The 20,241-nt window shown below is 41.5% G+C and overlaps 1 protein-coding gene across 2 annotated transcripts in view; it reads right to left on the bottom strand.

The window, feature by feature from the left end:
- SECISBP2L (SECIS binding protein 2 like) overlaps window positions 1-20,235 on the bottom strand; it is a 43,213-nt gene extending 22,978 nt beyond the window's left edge. The window contains exons 1-6 of one of the 2 annotated variants that reach the window (XM_006029033.3): window positions 20,193-20,235; window positions 7,714-7,892; window positions 5,258-5,582; window positions 3,208-3,349; window positions 692-921; window positions 580-604 (exon numbers count right to left, since the gene is read on the bottom strand). In XM_006029033.3, the coding sequence (XP_006029095.1) occupies window positions 580-604; window positions 692-921; window positions 3,208-3,349; window positions 5,258-5,582; window positions 7,714-7,892; window positions 20,193-20,210 (919 nt within the window). In that variant the 5' untranslated portion in view covers window positions 20,211-20,235. The remainder of the gene's footprint in view (window positions 1-579; window positions 605-691; window positions 922-3,207; window positions 3,350-5,257; window positions 5,583-7,713; window positions 7,893-20,192) is intronic. The other variant, XM_014522441.2, reaches the window with a different exon arrangement.
- Window positions 20,236-20,241: the final 6 nt, after the last annotated feature.

The following is a 20,241-nucleotide window of genomic DNA, read 5'->3' as shown; positions in this document are numbered from 1 at the left end:
GGCGGGAGGCACTCAGCCCCCCCAAGCTCCCCTTTAATTTGCACCCTGCTGGTACACGCAACAGGTAACAGTGACCTCAGACTGTTTTCGTACATGGCTAAAGTTCAACCCTATCATAAACGATGGCCACTCTCATCATCTTTTCTGTCAACTGTTTTAAGAGTCAAGTTTAGTCCAGTTGCTACACAGCGATTACTTTTTGGGTACAATACTACTCAAAACCCCGAACAAGATAAAAGCTCTACTGTTCTGTGTTATACAACGCACAATGAAAGACAATTGTTGTGCCAAGTAGCTTATCTGGCAGAGACGCAATACATAGGTGGGGTACAAAACAGAAAAAAATTGAGAAGGATAAAGCATGATGGTAATATGAATACATCATTGTTATCCAGTATTATCATCAGGCATAGAAGTTACCAGTAAAGACATCTCTTCTGAAGGGATTTGACAGAGCTCAGGAAAACAAGCCACGAAGACCAAGAATACCCACTAGCAAAATGTAGAAAGACAAATGTGACATCGAAAATATGGTACATATTCTAGGACTTTCTTTGCAAATAAAAACCAAAACCATACCTGCATTTATTGATGGGTCTACAACCTGAAAAGGAAAAATGTATGTTTTAGAACATAAGTTTATTTTGCACCATCCTAAAGTGGCCTACTCGCTTCATTGATGTTCACCTACATTAACTGCACCAGAATCTGCATTTCTTGAAGTCATGGCTATGGCCTGATTGTTGCTGTGTTTAGGACTGCAGTAACCACTATCACTGTCAATATCTGCTTCACTAGCCCCTTGCTCACTAGATGACTCTGCAGCAGGATGGGACGCTCGTCTTCGCCTGCCTTTGGACTTCCAGAGCATTGTAGTGGCACTCTCAGAAAGTGACTTGTTAGCTATATCTGAAGGAAAATCTGTAAGACAAAGTACAGATGTGTGTAGCCATTGTTAAAAAAAATATATTAAGTTATCATTCACAATGAAACGAGTGCTTCTGAAATCTTAGTAAACAATAGACTTTACAAGCTAGACAAAAACCAAAACAAACTCCCAAAAGACACTGATTTTACAGAATGAGGGGAAATCTAATTTTCAGATCATTACCAGATCTACTTGAAGCAGGAGTTGGTTAGCACTGAACAAAATGCAGTCTATTGCATAACAAGAACCTTCTAAATGAGGAAATTAAACAACACCTGGATAAGTCAAAATTGCTGTGGAGCTGCATTTTTGGTTAACATTAAGGAGCAGGATTCTTGTTAGCATTGCTTTAGAGGGAAAAGGGAAACAAGCAAGCACAGCAAAACATTTCAGAGCATGGATTAATATAATAAAAAAAGGATAAGGTTCTAAGACAGATCCTCGGATTAGATTCTTAGGAACATTCAGAAATGTATAGACTGATGTCACTAGAAGACTGCTAAACAACAGCTCGGCAGAGCAAAGAAATCACAAGTGAAATTTTCTGTCTCTGCTTCTACTCTTGTTTTAAACACTCATTTAGTGGGGGGCTCCAATGTAACCGCATTAGCGTTTCAATGAGGGGTTTCTTGTAACCATTACCATTAGAAACCAAACAAAACAGATCTATTTCTTGATGTCCCACAGGGAGCCAAACCGTGAGAAAGGAATGTTTAAAAAGGTAGGCCATTTTTTAAAACTTTCTACACAAAAACTATGGAACATTAAGAGCTCATTAATTATTAAGCAGAATAGACTCCAGTTTAAAACATGTTTTAAAATCCAAGATTAAGCTTAATATCACTCAATAATTTATGTAGAGCCATTTCTTTATGGCATATTACCTTAAATCTGCAAATCAGATTTTTATTTTATTAAGCCCTGTAATTGATTATCTTAAATTCCAGGATGATAAATCAAGTCTACCCCACGACCTGCTATGTGCTGTAGAACACATTTACATTTTAAGAATACCACAAACATTTTGTGAAATTACATGTCTGGGAGTCAGTTACCAGTCCTGCTACTATTCAAGCTCCCACTGATTACAGAATCCTCTGAGGAGGAGCACTTTCAACCCTCAAAGACACAGCCTGAGCTACACCCAGACTACCTCCTACATATTTGCAAAACACATTTTACAGTTAACCATTTTCACACCAAAACATTTCTAAAACCATGATTCTTACCTTAAGGTTAACACACAAAACAAACAAAAAGAAAGAGAAAGGCATGTTTGCAGCCTAGAACTCATTAGAAGCCTTAAAACAACAGAGCAGAAACTGAGTGAAAAAAGGAGTGTTTGTATTCATAAGAGAGCAAGCTGCTATTTCAAACTTCAGGGAGCTATTCTAAATAGCAAAAAATATGTTCATAATCACAGATCCCAAGAGTCTTTTGAACTAAAAAATGTTAACATCTACAGGCTTCAGCCCATAGAGACTATTTGGCTGGCTTCCTAACACAGCCAACTCAGCAGAATCCAAGAGAAACCAACAGGCGGTCTTCAAATTGAGATACCACAAATGCATTCTTCAAAGCCTGAAAAGCCATCCTCTTTTATCTTCTAAAGATTTTGGGTGCCCCTTGTGACCTCTTGAGGTCCTCAGATAATCACAGTTGTACTAGAGATATCATCACAACTTCCACTGACATCAGTCACTTTGGAGTAAAATATGACAGCAGGTGTGCACCTCCCATGGCAAAGCCAGCCCAGAAGGGTGTGTGTTGGAGGGGAAGGGGGTGCAGACAGGACCATTCCATTTGCTCAACTCCCCTATTCTCTTTGCCTCTCTTCCCCCATACTACAGGCATGGAGCTATGCCTGCCATGACAGACTCCCGAGGGCGCAAGTGTGTGCTTGCACCATTCTGGTACCCAACCTAGAATTACTGCCTGGGGATGGTGCCCTGCTCCCCCCCTCCAGTTATACTTCTGGATTAATTTTGAGACTATAAATTTGCTATAATTCCCCCCAAAGATAGTTTAGCCTTAGTAACTGGAAGCAGTTCTATGTCTCATCCAAAAGCCAGTAACTCCATCAGCTTTGATATTCTGTAACACGGACTAAATTGACATGCTAACAAATGCCACCTGTATGCTTCCTGCACCACTTTTTTGATACTTGTAGGCCTCTGTTAGTAAATATATTGTAGGTTTAAGGTGAGATGGCAACTGGATGGGAAGACAGCGATAGGCAGTTTTGACCAGTTAATACATACATGAAGATACAACTATACCTGTTTGCTGTGCTGCATCCACCAACAATACGATTTTTGATCTATTTTCAGGGCCGGATGCACTGTTCTCTTTTTGTGTAGCTACACTTTTCACTGGAGGCCTTTTGCTTTTTATATGTAGCTGTAACGGCTGCTGCTGCTGCTTTAAAGGATTAGCAAAATATACACGTAAGCTATAACTGCCCCACATTAGATACAACAAAGTTGTAATTGAACAGACCAAAAGCCATTTTTTTAAGTTCTAATTGAACTTTGAATACATAAATCACACAAAATAATTTGAAACAAATTATTAATTTATGGGAAATATTACCCATAAAGTTCACAGCTATTTTAGATCACATTCTACCACTGACTTGAGAAAAATACATTCCAGTTCATAATAGTTTAACGTCTTCCAACATACATAGTGTTTTAAGGAGAAATACATTAGAAGTCTAAGCTGGCAACTTTTTTAGAAACTTCATTACCTAAGCAACCATTACTAATTTCAACCAGTACGTAAAATAGAGAAGGGGAAAGATGAATATTGTGGTAAATGTTTATATAATATTTTTATTCTAGGAAAAATGCACTTTGTTCAGTAATTTGCTAACAGCAAAATATTAACAAATTTTAAAACAACTATTAAGTATATCTTAATAGACACTCCTTCAGAATAAAGGCAACAGCATTTCTCAGAGTATTAAGGAGCATAGCACACATTGCATATCAAATTACTTACACAATATAAAAAGGGACAAAGAAAGAAATGATAAATGGTAGTCAACAACTTGTCCCAGCTCTCTACAGCCAAGAAGGATCAAGAGGTGGTGATATATCTGTGTTATTATACTGCAACAGCAGGACTTTGTACAAATGTTTTGAAACACCAATTGTTTGTTACTGTAGGCCAGGGGTAGGCAATGCTTTTTGGCCGGAGTGCCAAAAAAACACCACAATGCCTTCCTTGGAAGGTGCTGGAGTGCTGGCGTGCCAGAAAAACAAAATGAGGGCAGGGGGTACATGGCAGAATGCCCTGCTTGTGCCCCTTGCCCCCCACCCAGAGCCCCTGCCCCTAGTCCTGCTGCCCTGTGCCCTCCAGCCAAAGCCCCTGACCCCCAGCCCAGGCTCTGTGGCTGCCAGGCACTACCCCGGCTCTGGGTAGCTGCTGGAGCCTGGGCTGCTCCCAGCAGGGCTTGCAACATCCCAGCTGCCTGCTGGGAGCACAGCCCAGGCTCCCGGCTGGCAGCAGCTCCCTAGAGCCGGGGCTGTGCCAGGCTCCGGCATCAGCTCCATACCGGCGCAAAGCGGGCGGTGGGAGAGGGGCCTGAGGCAGCACAGCCCTGATCTCTTCCCTGCTCCTGGCATAGAGGCGATAGCAGGGTTCCGGAGCCCAGCGCAGCTGTTTGTAGCCCGCCTGGGCAGCTGCAGCAAGCAGCAGACAGGCTGCAAACAGCTGTCCCAGGGTCCACAGCTCTGGCATCAGCTCCATGTTGGCGGCAACTGCGTGCGCACCTCAGAGTGAAGAGCGGGACAGCACAGCCTGCTCCGAGGTGCCTGTGCAGTCACCGCCAGCATGGAGCTGATGCCGGAGCTGTGGGGCCCGGCACAGCTGTTTGCAGCCTGTCCGCTGCTTTGGAGCCTCCCGGCTGCCGCCAGCCCCGGCCCTGGGGGGGCGCCGCCCAGCAAAGCTCTGGGGAGCGGCTGCCAGCCAAGAGCCTGAGCTGTGCTCACAGCAGGCAGCTGGGACACTGCAAGCCCTGCTGGGAGCAGCCAGGGCTCCCAGCTGGCAGCAGCTACCCAGAGCTGGGGCTGGCCTTGGCATGCCAAGCAAAATTGCCTCGCGTGCCATGCTTGGCATGTGTGCCGGGGGTTGCCAACCCCTGCTGTAGGCAATTATACTGTTGTCTCGCTATCCTTGTAGAGAAATCAAGGATGGAAAAAAGTGGTATTATATACACATACACAGGACAGGAGAGAGTCTTTTGCTTTTGTGCAAAGTTATTTCTGTATGATTTTATTTCCTTTGTTAAGTGGGGGGGAGGGGGATCAGTGCCAACACACTTACTTTTTGCATAATTGGTCCCCTGTTATTGCTTCTGCTTCGCTGACTGGATAATGGAAAGATCTGACCCGACTGGCTTGGACGATCAGTGCATTCTGTAGTAACTGTATTTACAGCACTTGCTGTTTGAAATGGTGTAGAAAAGGGTGTAGGAAAAGGGTGATAGAAACCCATAACTTGAGCACATGGTGCTGGCATCAACTGGTAGTATGTATACTCTGTAGAAACAGGTGGTTGAGCAGATAGGATAGGATAGGCGAGGTATGGTCCGGTAGGGTTTGGGTTAGGCTGTTGCCATCTGATGTCATTATTATACAATGGAAATTGCCTGTAAAAGCAAAAGCAAAAGAATAAAGTTAATAAATAGTTACATGTACAACTGCAGTAAGTTTACAAATAATTCAGAAGAAAAAATTATTGAAGAAAAATTAATGCAAAGAAGAGAAGCTAGGATTTCATACAACATGTTTTTAAAAGCATTAACTCAATTGTTAGAACTTCCCAGAGCACAATGAGATTGGGAATGCAAGTGTAGCAACATATATATTTACAATCACATCCCCTATCTATATCAGCTGAAACTAAACTGAAGCATAATGCAACATGCTTTTTAATTCAATGATTTCAATTTTTTTCAGCAAACCAGGAAAAGTAAATGAATAGCTATTCAGAAATACACATGGTAAACTTCTAGACAAAAGGAGTAGCAGTATTCCAGTTACTGGTTTACCCAGACAAAGACTTGTTCGGTAAATAAGCAGGGGAAATCTACCACCTCTCACTGCTCCAAAGCTCGTAAGTCTTTTAACACAGATTTTCAGGAGCATGTGTTACTGCAGTGACGTACCACTCTACCTAATTCTCTAGTCCTTGAAGCAGTGAGAGTAAGTACTGTGGCCTATCCCCCATTTTCTTCTGTAGCATACCACCAAATAATTTCCCAGGAGGTACATGTTCAACTTCATTCCTGCCCAGAATCTGAGAGAAATAGGTGTGTCACTGACCTCAGAGTGCAAGATTATGACTGAAAATGGACATCGCCTTTGTGCTGCCATAAAAACAACTTTTATGGCAGCACAAAGCCCAAGCAAACAGAGAGACACCCATGCCCCTTGTCATGCCACAAAGGCCTGGAATTGTGGCTGCAACAATAGGTAGTAAGAATTTGTGCCATTTTTTTTTTTATTTTTTTTTGCAGCTGACATCTGTTGCTTTATAGCAAGAGAACAGAAGAGGTCCAGAGCTTTCCATACTCCCCATCCACTATGGACAGGCACTCCTGGGGTTTCAGGAGCCCAATCCTATGTACCCCAGGAACTCCCCTGCAAAGGCATTCCTGCGGCATGCAGGATCCCTGTAGCCCTGGCAGCACCTGCCTAGGTTCCCTGCTTGCAGAGGTGTACCCCAGGAATCCCTCAACAAGGGATTCCCTAGGAACCTCAGGACTCCTCCATTTGCAGAGGCACACCTGAAGTCAATTCCCCCATTTGCAGTCGCCCTGAAGGACTGGGTCCCTAAAGCCCCAGGAGCAGGACAGAACCAACCCCTGTAGGATAGCGGGTGACATCTGTTACTCCAATTAAGCTGATCCCACTATCACCCAAATGAAGTGGGCACATCTTGGCACAGCTGATCCTGCTCCAAGGATGATGTGTTTATAGCCTATGTCCACACTATGACAAAAGAAAAGCTAAGGGCAAAGATTGCTGGCAATTTTGCAAATATGCAATAGCTAGTTCTGCATAGAGGAAATGTTCTATTTGAAATGCTACTGCGTATACATTTCTGAAGAATGTCACAGTGCTGTGCAACTGTTAATTAAGCCTTCTTCCTGAGAAGTACTAGCCAGCTTACAGACAGGAACACTGGTACAGAGAAAAGAATTAACTTTAAAGCTACATATGCAACAAACAGCAGAACTGGGACTAGAATAAAGTTTCTAACTCCTAATCCCATGTGCATACTACTGTGGAAAAATAAAAATTATGGGCTGGCCTCAGACCATTAGCTGCACACCAGTCTTCCACGTAACGATCCAAATGGGATGCTCCTAGTACCTTGCTTTAAAGATAGCAGGATTCAATTCAAAAGGCAGATCACTTAACTGCTCTGGCAAGTTTAAGAGTAGAGCAAATAGTTTCAAGAAGGGTCTGTAGGTAGCCCTCTGAACAGGGCCGAAGACAAATAGAACAAGGAGGCTAAGAATGAAGAGGATTAAAAGGAAAAAAAATGGGGAGGAAATAATCAACTGTTGACTTCATTTCCTCATCTATTAAAGAAAAGATTAACTACAATAAGAAAGTTCCAAAAGTCACCAATAGATGGATGTTAAAGTAAAAAGTTTATAGTCCCTTCTTCGATTCTTTGAAATTGTGTCGAAAGTTGGAAAACTTATAAGTTATATTTAAAAGCCAGAGTGACTTCCACTGAAGTTCCATGTGGTGACTTCCACAAATTACCTGTTGGACTGATTTTCCTGTACAAATGGGTAGCAAGTAATCAGGTAGCTGGGAATAGGAGTTGGTTCCATTCCACTAATACCTCCACTGTCATTAGGAAGCGCCATTGGGATCATTACAGTATCAGGACCTTTCTTCTGAGGAATAAATGGTTCTACTTCAGCTGACAGTTTGACATTCTTAAGAAAGAAAAAAAAAAGCATTAGGACATAGCATAGAACATTTTAGACATTATCAAGGCTTAAACAAATCAACATGTTTCCAGTGATCTTACAGAGTATTAAGAGGTCTCCTTAATTAAGGTCATCTGAGATGGAGACCTTTAAATACGTAAGGCATCTCAGACATATACTAGTTGCTACTTCTAAAACCTGTGTAGGCTTTAAAAGTAACATTAATCTCATTATGACTCCTCAAACTTTGAGGAGACCCCTCAACTTGTAACACGTGTGCAGCAAGGGAAGAAAAGACAGCTGGAAAAAGGTGAGCTGCCTCCACTCCTGTTCATTTGGGACTATAGCATCTTCAAGTGGGATGCCATGAACCAGAAGTTCCCCTCATCCCCTTTTCCATTTTAAGATTATAAATAAATGATCTCATCTTCATTTAGCAGGGGATTTCTATTGAGGAATTTGGAGTCTGGAGGTTCACTCAGTCACAAGGACAATAAGCTTAAGGGTATAAAAAGAGTTTTGTAATGATCTGAAGAATCTGGAAGGCAGTTGGTGATGTTGACTGCAAGGATGTAGCAAGCATAGGTGTCGTCATGAAGCAACATTTGTCATTTATTATCATCCTTTGCATTTTCAAATCTCCGCATAAATACCAATTAAAAGAGCATTAAAGATGCTTGCAGAGGAGATACTGCAGAGGAGGCAGGCTAGATGGATATAGGTGGAACTTTTATAATTGCACTTTGACTGAAACCAATACACGGATGATATAAAAACAAATGGTCTAACATAGCAGACTTCACAATGAGACAATCTTTAACGAAAAACCTTTAAAACAGGTCCAGGCCAACAACAGTTCTGTTGTTAATGTAAATGGGGCATTATAAGAAAAAAATATTCTCTACCCACACATTCTGTAAGTTTTACAAAATGCATAAAAAAATTATCAAACTCCACCACAAAGATTAGATGAAAGATGACGTGTGAAAATGTCATACTGTTATTTTGAAGAAAAAACCATCCCAAAAATGAGTAATTCAGAAAATTTCTAAAACAATTTAAGACCTCTTCCACCAAGCCAAAAACACAAGAGCTCAAGTTCTGTAAGTTCATTTGGCATGCACACCCAATAACATACTGTCAGAAGCTGTTAAAAAGGGAGTCATCTATACTCTTGTTGTAGTTATAAACCAGGCTTAAGCTTGGTTCTTTGTGAACTGTGAATTTTTAACCATGTTTTAACCCTAATGTAGACAAGATCTCCATAGGGGACTGTTGAAGTGCCATGCTTGCAATAATTGATAATACTGCCAAGATGCAGCGCACTATGCACAACAGGCAGTGTTCTTTTTCATAGGTCCCTCAGCATGCAGGTGTAAAGTCCAGGACACATGTTACAGCCTTAGCTGTAGCACAACTCACCAGAATCAACAACTGTTATGAGACTGCTGAAATGTCAAGCTAGCTCTGCCTGCTCATGCCTCTGACCAGTATGTCCTGACTGACATTATCTAACAAGTCTATTCAGGTGTAGTTTAAATATTACTGCCCGAGATTACACCTCACTTCCTTACAACACTGTTCAAGAGGCAAAATACATGGGAGCAGTGGGGAGGAGTGGGAGGGAAGGGAAACAAAACAATTCCAAGAGGGACTTGAATAATTATAGCTCCAAAATGGAGGTAAAAAGCCTTTTTTTTATATAATGAATAGGACTTATTTTTAAGGACTTCGGTATCTGTATAGTATGCCCACTGGCTGAAGAGCTGTTAAACCTTAACCTATTACAAGATCAAGACCCTCTACTGCAAGGAAGTGAATCAATCTAGCATACATAGTGAAGAGGTTGCTGCACAACCACCATTATGGGCACAAACAGACACTAGGCCCCTAATCCAACTCAGGGCACTTTACATAAAGCACCATAAGTTAGAGGCTCCCCCTTCCTCCCCAACCCAAGAGATGTTCACCTATTGGGGGGAAGGGAGTAGAAAATTGAGCCAGTCTGCACTGGCCCTCCTGGCCAGCAGGCAGAGGTGCTCCAGCAGCTTCCTAGGAGGCTGCTGACACGCCTCTCTCCCCAGCCCTGCTCCCCCACCCCCCTTCAGCTCTGAAGCTGTCAGCAAGGGAGGAGGAGGGGGCTCCTGGCCGCTGAATGTCCAGAGCTCAGCAGGAGGGGGCAGGGAACAGGGCTCCCCTAGCTAGGGCATTTGAGGTAGTTGGGGGGGGGGAAGGGCTGCAAGGCAAGGGGGCTTTGTTCCACCCCAATCCCCCAGCTCTGGCCATTCAGCAGTCGGAGATGCTGGAGGGTAGGAAATTGAGCCCCCTCCCTTTGCGGGGTCAAACGCTCCCCACAATACCCCAGCCAGGGTAGCTGGCTTGGGCCCAAGAGGCAAGGAGACACCATTCCTCCCTCTCCCCACCCCAGCTCTGGCCATTCAGCAGGCAGCAGAGAGCTCCCAGCAGCTGAATGGCCAAAAGGGGTATGGCGTGGTATGGTGTGGTGTGGTCAGAACCCCTTCGCTTCACGGGCCCCTACCCCAGCCAGGGTAGCTGGGGATAGGGGGCCCTACAAGGTGAAGGGGGCCCCCCCATTCCCTGCCCCCTCCCCTTCAGTTCTGCCAATTCAGCAGCCAGGAGCTCCCTCTCCCTCTTCCCCACCCCCACCCAACAGTATGGGGGCTGGGTGTTGGGCTGGTAGCCCCATCCTAACCCTGCCCCCCCTCACAAAAATAAGTTAACCCCGGAGGCAACGCAAGTTCTTTAAGGTGCTCTGCTTTTGAGCGCCTGAATGCAATACCTGATTTAACCAGGTTTAATTTTTTTGCATGATTGGCCATTTAAAAAGTGCTCAGCAGCCGTGCACTTGTGTTTACGACACGGCTGTAGAGCACTGTCAGGGGCCAGACTGCTTGAAAAGTGTCACTTCTGCCTGCACCCTAAGTGTCCAAGACTCAGGATTGTTGAGGGATGAACAACAGCAGAGACACTCGGAGCAAACTGCATTTGCACAGGAACCTTAATAATTTTGCATTCATGTACGTTCTTAGCAGTGACTGAAGAGAGGAGAGAGAAGGTGGTAGATTTTAGGCTGAGCTTTAGAGCTGCTGTAGGTATTATCTTAATCATTAAGATATACTGAAGCCATGACATTAATTCCATTGCCAACTGCAAACTGCTAGTTTTTATAACCAAATTTTTAAAGACTGCTAGTAATTTGGAGACAGGCCCTCTTATTACTGTTGTTATAGAGTTTGAAACTCAGAGCAATGCGGACATTTCTAAAATAAGCAAATACAAGTGCTATGCAACATACTCTTATCTATGGTCACAGTAGTCCAGGTAACAGGGAAACCAGACAGTGTGCTGCAGTTATTCCTGATGACACGAGGAAGAGAATTTTAAACATGCCTATGGGTATTTAATAGGGGATTTTTTTTTTCAGTTCTTTCTCTATCAGCTCCGAGAATCAAGAATTCCTTTCTCCTGGTTTACCATCAAGTCTAGTGTAACAACTTTTCTAACTGGTTCTGTCTAATTAGTTTAACTCTGTCCCATAAAAGTTCAACCCCTTCTTTCTTCGAAAGATTATCCTCTGAAAACAACTACATATTAAGCCCATGTTTATCTGGCTGGCTTACTCAAGATTACTTTAATGACGTGGGGGAAGTTTCTGAAGTGCAACAACCACTAGGTCAAAGTGGCCCTTTGCAGTGGGGCAGCTGAGTGCCAAGTCTCCACTACTCTCCCACTAAGAATCAAATATATTTACTGTTTCAAATCTGGGGTGCACCAGACAAGCAATCCACACAGAATCAACTTAACTAAGCTCAGAAGTGTGTTAAAAACAAGTTAAATAATGGATGCAAAAACACAGTGAAGCATAACATCTTTCATTCAGTGCATTGTTAGAGAAACATCTCTATCTCCAGTTTCTTTATTCTTGCACCAAGAAAGCACCAGTGCATCATTGGAAAAAACAAAAACAACACACACAAACAAATGAAACCCACGCGGTTGGCTCTGCTCAGGCAAGCTAGCTTACCAAGTGTATCAACTGGCTGTGGAGTTAAGAAAAATAGCACAGGATAAGTTTCAGCAGAAAACATAAGAAGAGCATAAAAGTGCATGAGTACTTGGACAATAGTAAGGATATTAAATAGAACTAGAAAACCAATGTTTCAACACATTAAAGACATGACTCAATGTTGTAGTGGATTCCTAATGACTAAATAAAGGTGGCCATTCTCAGAAGTGCTTACGTTACGAACTTTAATAGCCAAAAATCACTCCATGTGGTCCAGCAGGGTCTGCATTACAGATGAGAAAGCACTTCCATGCTATGCGACTACAGCCAAGCATGTTCCTTTTTAGATTCAAAGCTCCCTTCATAAAATGCCTACTCATTTTTTGAGTGCAGAAAAATAATAGAGCAGTTTTTCTGTTGCACAGAACCCAAAAACCACAACAAAACAGGATGTTTTTAACACCATGGGTTCCTATTTATTCTAGGCTTATCCTGTGAATGATGTTTGTATACCTAACAGGGCTAACATTGTGCAGCACCTCACAGCACCCTTGAAAGCCAGAGTAGCTCTGCTACAACTCAGAGGAAACATGAGAATGGTTAGGGCATAAGCCTAGATCAGTGGTCACCAACCTTTAAGTAGGAAATCACCTTTGGCATTTAAGAAAAAATTATTTGGGGTGTGCCTCCCCAGCAGGTAAATCCCACCCAGCTGGGGCCCCACTCAACTTACCCCTGCAGCACTGTCCCTCACAGCAGAAGCCTCTATCTAGCCCCCATCTCTTCCTTCCCCCACAGACTGACCTGCTGGGCTAGGGCACAAGTGTGCATGCATGCGGGCACTCAGCCCCCCACACAAACCCTGGATCTATTGCAAGAGGCTCCGAGATCTTTGGCGACTGCTGGCCTAGAAGATGGGAGACAACAACCTGCTTGACCAGAAATCTGTCATGTGACCATGGGCAAATTATTTAAACTCTTAAAGGTTCAGTTTATCAGCTGCAAAATGAGGCTGCACAAATATCATGAGAGTAAATCAATTAGTTTTTTTAATTACTTGGCTACAACAATAACAGGAATCATAAACACAGACAGACACAAAGATCCTTCCATACTGAGGGAATCTTCATTTTTAGGTGTAATGAAAACCAACCGTCAAATATTAGCATCAAATTCACTCCAACTACTGGGTTTCCCACAAAAAACAGTCTACATGCTTGGAGGGATTTCAGCTCTCACATGGTTAACCAGTTATGATGTCAGAGTAAGCCACTTAGAAACAAGTATGTGGCCTATATGCATGGCCAGAGAACTTATAAGTTATTGTCCCAATCTGCAATGTCACCTTTTCTCAATAATATACCACATGGGTTTGGGCTCAGACAGGAAGTCTTTGAATGCTGGCAAGAAATGTAAATAGGAATTTTCAGTCATTTGTCATCCAGATGAGGGACAAACTCAAGTCAGCACTGTTTCCTGGTTGCCCTCCTGACTTGCTATCACTTTCCTGGTTTAACCAACGAGGTACTCCTCTAAATCAACCTAAGGGTTAATAATACAAAAGAAGAAGCAGAACTAAGTTTTTTGTTTGTTTCATCCAAACTAGGAATCTTAAAAATTAGTGAACTCCACAATGCAAAATAATGCCTAGAATGTTTTTCAAGTATTGATCAGAAAAGATAGGCCAGTTGTTCAGTGTATCTGTGCAACTGTGGTGCACCTGAAATAATTGTTTTAGGATAAGTTGATGCTGTAGTCACTGATATGACTGCAGCTCAGGCAGACAGAGTCCAGCCAACTTCCAGGAGCTGGTTCAGGCACTACTAGCAGTGAACGCACAACAGCATGGAATTCTGTGAGCTGCAAAACCTGCCTGAGAAGTCGAACGAATAACTCAGGTAGCCAGCCCTTGTTGAACTCTGTCCTGGTGTAGCCACACAGCTATCAATGCCTGATCTAGCTAAGTTAAAAGTTAAATCATGTATGTCAAAGCAGCTGCTGTAATGTAAATATACCTTAAGAATGCCAAGCACTTTGGCCTTTAGTTCAATGTACAGCATGTCTTATCAGTCTGTGCATTTCTTCCCCAACAGTGTTTTGGGAAATATGGAGGTATTAAAGAATGATCTTTATATTAAGTCCCTGAGTAGTCTGTCATTAAGATGGTTTCTCTATTATTTTTCCTCCACCACAAAGAGTGTCACTTCCCACTGTGCTTTATATTAAAAAAAATAAAATAAAAACTATACCACTATAGCAAATTTATCTTTGATTAGGTTATGAGATACCACTGACTAAGGTAACATTTCTCATTTCCACAAACAATTGAAGAGATGCTTCAATCTGTTAAGATATCGATACAGTTATTCTGGTTTTCTATACTACATTAAAATTTCAAGAACACTTGGTGACATTTCTTAGGAGGAAGGTTTCCAAGATCAAGTTTTATCCAACTTGCTGTTACAACTGTGAAGAAAAGGGTGGCTTTAAATTTCAGCCAAGGCATTTGGGATATAGCATGTCATTAGTGGAGAGGTTTAAAAGTGGTCCTCCTATTTTCCTCTTTCTGCTTCCATTCCTTCTTCAAAAGAAAAATGCTAGGATGGATTGGATTTTAAGTTGACTACAATGAAGCACTCTTTAGAATTGCACTATTAAATTTAGCTTCAAGTCTCAAATAATGTTTTTCCTCCAGAAAAAAAAAAAATTTAAAATAAACTCTTGATTGACATTACATTGTATGGCATTTTACTTCTAGAAGGAGAATGTTAATTGAATAATAGAGAAGTTATTGCTATATTGTGTCAATAGTTAATTAGCTAATATGTATGTGATCCACTTAGATTTCCTTGTCAACTAGTATTACATAAAGGATACAGGGCTATATTAAAGAAAACAGCATGCCCTGAAATGCCAAGGGACCTGGCTTGGTATGGGGAGGTGTATTAAGAAATTACATTTCTTTTTCTTGCACGTTTCATGAGCCTTGCACATTTGGTTCTTAAGAACCTAATCTTATGTCAGAGTTCTCTTACACAACTCAATGTGTCCTAATACCAATGTTATCTTTTGGTACAAGTGTATGCATGTATCCACCTAGTCTCTCTCACCAACTACCTGCACCTATGAAGAATTGTGCAACATTTGTGCATCTATAATTAATTTAGGAAAATATTAATTTTAGTCCAGTTGTGTCTATAGCTATTATCCATGAGAAATCCATACTAAATATTACATTTCTGAAGGCAGAAGACATTCCAACTCTTTTTTGTACAAAGAGTAGTACAAGCAAAACCTATCACCATGGAGTTCCAACCCCCGCCAGGGTTCTAGGTGCTGTCATTTACCTGAAGCTTGTGATTGTTTTGACACCAACATCAACAAATGCAAGAAGACCTTAAATAGCTAATTAAAAGAAATAGCTGCTTCTCATAAAGCAAGATACAGAAAACAGTGCATGTATAACATGACTTTAAGCCCCATCTTATTTTAAAATTTAACTTTTTCATGTTTTCACATCCTTCTGCGCAAAAGCAAAAGTTTTATTCAAACTGTCTGTTGGTTTTCAAATGAACTAATTTAGAAATAAGAGAAGTTTTACTGTAGCATTATATTGATAAATGAATTGCTTGTTAGTTGAAACATTTCTTATTAAAAAGTTTTTAAATTGTGTAGCTTTTAATTTTAAAGAGACATTTTTGCATCAAAAGTTCTCAGTTTTAACCGAGAAAATGTTTTGCAGCAGCACACTATATATTTCAGTGAAACAATTACAACTCTTCCAAGACAGCATATATACTGAATTGACCCTTTGTTTTCTATATAAAAGCTACTGTAATCATCAACAGCTGCAAAGACAGAAGATGACACTAGCAGGAACAGACTGGTAAACTCTGTCCTATAGTTACAGCACTGTACACTTAATCTTAGAAAAGTTTTTGTTCATTGTAAGTTAGCAGCTTCCAGTATTGCTGTTAAAATGGTATCTCTGTTGTCTTCTGTCTAAGAGAGCAAAACTAACACTTAGAAATCTTTTTACACCATCTACAATGTGAGAAATGAGATGCATATGTTACATTTCAGAGAAAGAAAATTAAGTTGGCTGTTTTGCTATGTATAAGTCTGGAAACAAGAAGTCTAGTTACAAAATACAGTTAGATAACAACAGCTTCTATAATTAGTAATGTTATGGTAGACAGCGAATGATATTGTAGCCATTATGGTTGACAAATTATGCAAGGCAAGGATTTTGGGGGGCAAAAATCTTTTATTGACCAAATGCATGATTGGGATAAGGCGAGATAAGTTTTCAAGACATTCTTCATTAGGTCTGAAGAAACCTGAGGTTCCTCCTCAGACCTCATGAACAATGTCTACCGCCAAAAGTTTGTCTAACTTTATTTCAACTATACAGTTGGTACAATAAAAGATTTCACCCCAAAAAGATTTTGGCCTCTCAAATTAGTTTTAACCAACTTTTAAAATTTTGCTCCTGAATGTGTTTCAAATGCCCAGTAGTAATTTCACTATGCAGACAGGTCATATTTAATCTATTTTAAGAGCAACACTGCAAACATGGGAATCATTGTTGCTATAATTAGTTTACTTCCATATGACAGATAGGCTGCATATTTACCATTCCTTGCCTAACTGGATAGCACCAGTATCATCCGTTTTAACACTACAAAGAATATAGTTCTACTCCAACAGACCTGGAACTAGGATTTTCAGTGTAGTCCCATGAGACTCAGATATCCTGGGCTACATTCAAGCAACTTACATTAAGTGACTTCTCCTCACATTAATCTTCAATCATCACACCTCCTTCCAATAAGATATTAAATCCAAGGAATGTACATTTACAGAATTAGAACATTTGAAATCTATAATCACATGCATGCGCATAATTTCAAATTCTACAACATCTCGGGAAACAGAACACGGATCTGTTTAGTTTAGTTTGTTAAGCAGTCACTATTTCAGAACAGGTGAAAATGTTTAACTCATTTCACTTTTGCAGCTGGTATGCTTTGAAAGACTGACTGGTTCTTTTTGGTGACATGATCCTCTATATCGCATTTGCGATGAACGTTTTGATAGTGCATGATGATAACCATCAAATACACATGCAAATCTGTAAAAATACATTAACGCGGTGCTTCTTTAGCCAGATAAAGCAATAACTCTTCAAATGGGAAATTTAAAAATGATTAAGCATGACTGCACCAGGTCATTCAGCAAGTGTGTTCTGTTTCCTTTCATCCAAAGACACTCAGAATCAGAATTCGGTCATGGTATTATGCAGCAAAAATATTTCAAACGGGAAACAATTTAAAATTCACATTTCTGGTGTTAGCTTTTCTTTTTGAAAGTGTCAACGCTTAAGATGACTATAACTGAAAAATGGAGGAAAATTTTTCTCTTTTTTCAAGTTTACTTTATGCCAAGGCTATCCAGGTCACTTTCCCTTTATTTTGTAGGTCTTGCCAACAATGGAGGAAATCCAAAAAAAAAAAAACCAAACAGAGAGAAAAATGTGATTGTGTAAGAGTCACCAGATCCTAGGCAAGACAATGTAACAGCAGGCAGAGGAAGGAATGGGAAGTCAGAACACAGAGCTCTTTTCCAAGTTTTGTTACTGGCTTGGTGGGCGATATTGAATTAGCCACTAAATTTCTGTACACTTTAACATCAAAAGAAAAAAACCAAAAACCTGCCAATTTAGCTACTCACAGAGGTATTGTGAGTCTTAACATTTCTAAGAGTGCTTTGAGATCTTTTCAAAAAAGGCACAAGTGCAAAACAATTATGCAAGTGGGATTTTCCCTAGTGGCCAACAATAAATCTATTAACCATTAGAAGGCTTAGACATGACTACATCTAATTCCACAATATCATAATCTGCTGGCCTCAATTTTTCTTGCAGTTAATTCAAGCAGAATAAATAGAGAGTTTAAGTAATACTAACAGGGGATGTTATTGATTAATATTTTACAAGTCTACTTTATTTCCCAGCAGCTATTGCGGTCAAAGACCTTAATTATTGGCCTAAGAAAACACACACACATGCACATACCATAATCTTTAATTTGACAACACTGCTCCCTTATAAAAAGGTAAACTGTCAAATGACCTATCACCACTTGCATGAGTAGAAAAACTTGTCTATCCTAATCTGTGGCTGCTAATAAATGTCATCCAATTCCCACTAACTAGTCTGAATGAACACCATTTCTGGTATGGACAGAACCAAACAATTTTTAACAGTTTCATAGTTGGTAGGGTCGGAAGGGACCTGAGCAGATCATCAAGTCCGACCCCCTGCCATGGCAGGAAAGAGTACTAGACCCCAGCGAGGTGTTCATCCAGCCTCCTCTTAAAGACCACCAGGGTAGGAGCAAGCACCACTTCCCTTGGAAGTTGGTTCTAGATCCTAGCCACCCTGACAGTGAAGTAGCGCCTCCTGACATCTAGCCTGAATCTACCCTCTGCCAGCTTGTGACATCCTTTAAAGAAATCACAACAGACCCCTCAAAAACAATAGATTTTTCTCTATTTTAGCAATCAAAACCCTTTCAGTGGCAGGAACCATATAAACATTTTAGTTAGAAAGAGGCCAAGGGAAATCCACAGATACCGTCTTCTGTCACTTCAGTTTGTTTTGTTAACATGGACAGAATACGTTAATACAAGGTATGTAATTATTCTTAGCTTTCTTTGAAACCAGTTTTTGTTCACATCAATCTCTTCATATGTTCCCAATTCTTTACCCTCTGCCCACAAATGCTGTGCCCATGATGTGCAATACAACGTTTGCTATTCATATATGCTCATTTTCTATTATCCCTATGAGAGGATGTCAGCTGATTTTTTCCCTCACTGGTAATAAAACGCTTCTCCTTCCCTATAGCTACATACCCAACTACTATTATCCCATGTCTCTAGGCTTAAATACTCATTTACCAGTTGTCATGAAGCTCAAAGCAGAAAGTAACACAAATGAACACCAATATACCTAAACTAATTTAGCAGTTTATATCGATAAAGCAAAATTCTTTTTACTTATTATTAAACAAAGTTCTTTGGTCAAAATACACTCATGCAGGCTGCTGCTGGACATGTGGAAGGCTTATGTGGAGAAACACAAAATATCAGAAATAGGCCACTTTTTATTTTGGTAATTACCAAACAACTTAGGACCCCCAGTCATGGGCAAGGAATACACTTGCTTAGGCACCTTCCCAACCAGAAAGAGCTTAATTCAACTTCTGGGATGAAAGTTTAAACCTAAATAAGTCAAAATGATCAAGAAGACCTTCACTGGGTGAATAATCACAAAGATTTCCAGGCTTCTGGTGACCTATATCCACAATCAAGCAAAAAAAAAAAAAAAAATGCTCGAACCTGCACATGTAAATCCTTTCCAATTAAGTGCTCTAACTACAATGAACCAACCCCTCACTTCACAGGAGTATCCTATTTAAAAAGGAACCCCCCAAAAAGTTTAACAAAAAAGATAAGCAGCTACCAATTGGGAAGAACAGGCCAATTTGAATTTGACAGGCAAAAGACTTAGCAACTTCTGAAGAGTCCAATAAAGAGAAAGGATGAAAGAGCCCATCACGCATCACAGCAGAAAGTCTGGAGTAAAAGATGCATATTGTTTACTGACTGATTTGGGAAAAAAAACCCCTGCGTACAAAGGTAGCGGTTCCAGCTGCTGCTGAAGGGCTGGTCGACTACTGAAGCTTGTAAATCAAGGCAACTGAGAGCATAACTGACTTCAAAACCCTGGAAGCCATCACTGGACTGCACTTAATCTCCCACCAGTGGGGACCTTCAAGGCTCCCCTCCCCACACACCACAGCCTCCTCATAACAAGTGTACTGCCCGGGGAGGGGACGGCCTTTGCCCCCACGGTCTCTCTGGGACCAGCCATCGGCCGAGCGGCGCCCTTCTCTCGCCTTCATTCAGCAGGTGAACGGCACCACTTCAAAAGGCTCACAACAGGGCAACCCTCCAGACAACAGCGATTAATCAATGGGGACGGGCAAGGGGCTGAGGAAGTTTTGAAAAGCCGCTCGCGCTGACGGGTATATCCCCCCCGTTTTCCCAGCCCCCCGGACGGGGACGGGCCCCGCAGGACGAAGCGCCGCGGCGGCTCCAGACAACTCGATGAGGGACAAACAAGCGCGGGCGGCCCGGCCCGGGCCGGGCCCGTGTTGCCCCCCTCCCCCCCGGGGTGTCCCGCACCCTCGGGCCCCTGCCCCGGCCCGCACCTTGTCGGCTTTGTCCATGACTCCGGCGGCGGAGGCAACCGCTCTAGTA

This window comes from Alligator sinensis, unplaced genomic scaffold, assembly GCF_000455745.1.
Source record: "Alligator sinensis unplaced genomic scaffold, ASM45574v1 scaffold814_1, whole genome shotgun sequence".
NCBI lineage: Eukaryota > Metazoa > Chordata > Crocodylia > Alligatoridae > Alligator > Alligator sinensis.
The sequence above is the reverse complement of the archived record's forward strand: the minus strand, read 5'-3'. Positions and strand labels throughout refer to the sequence as shown.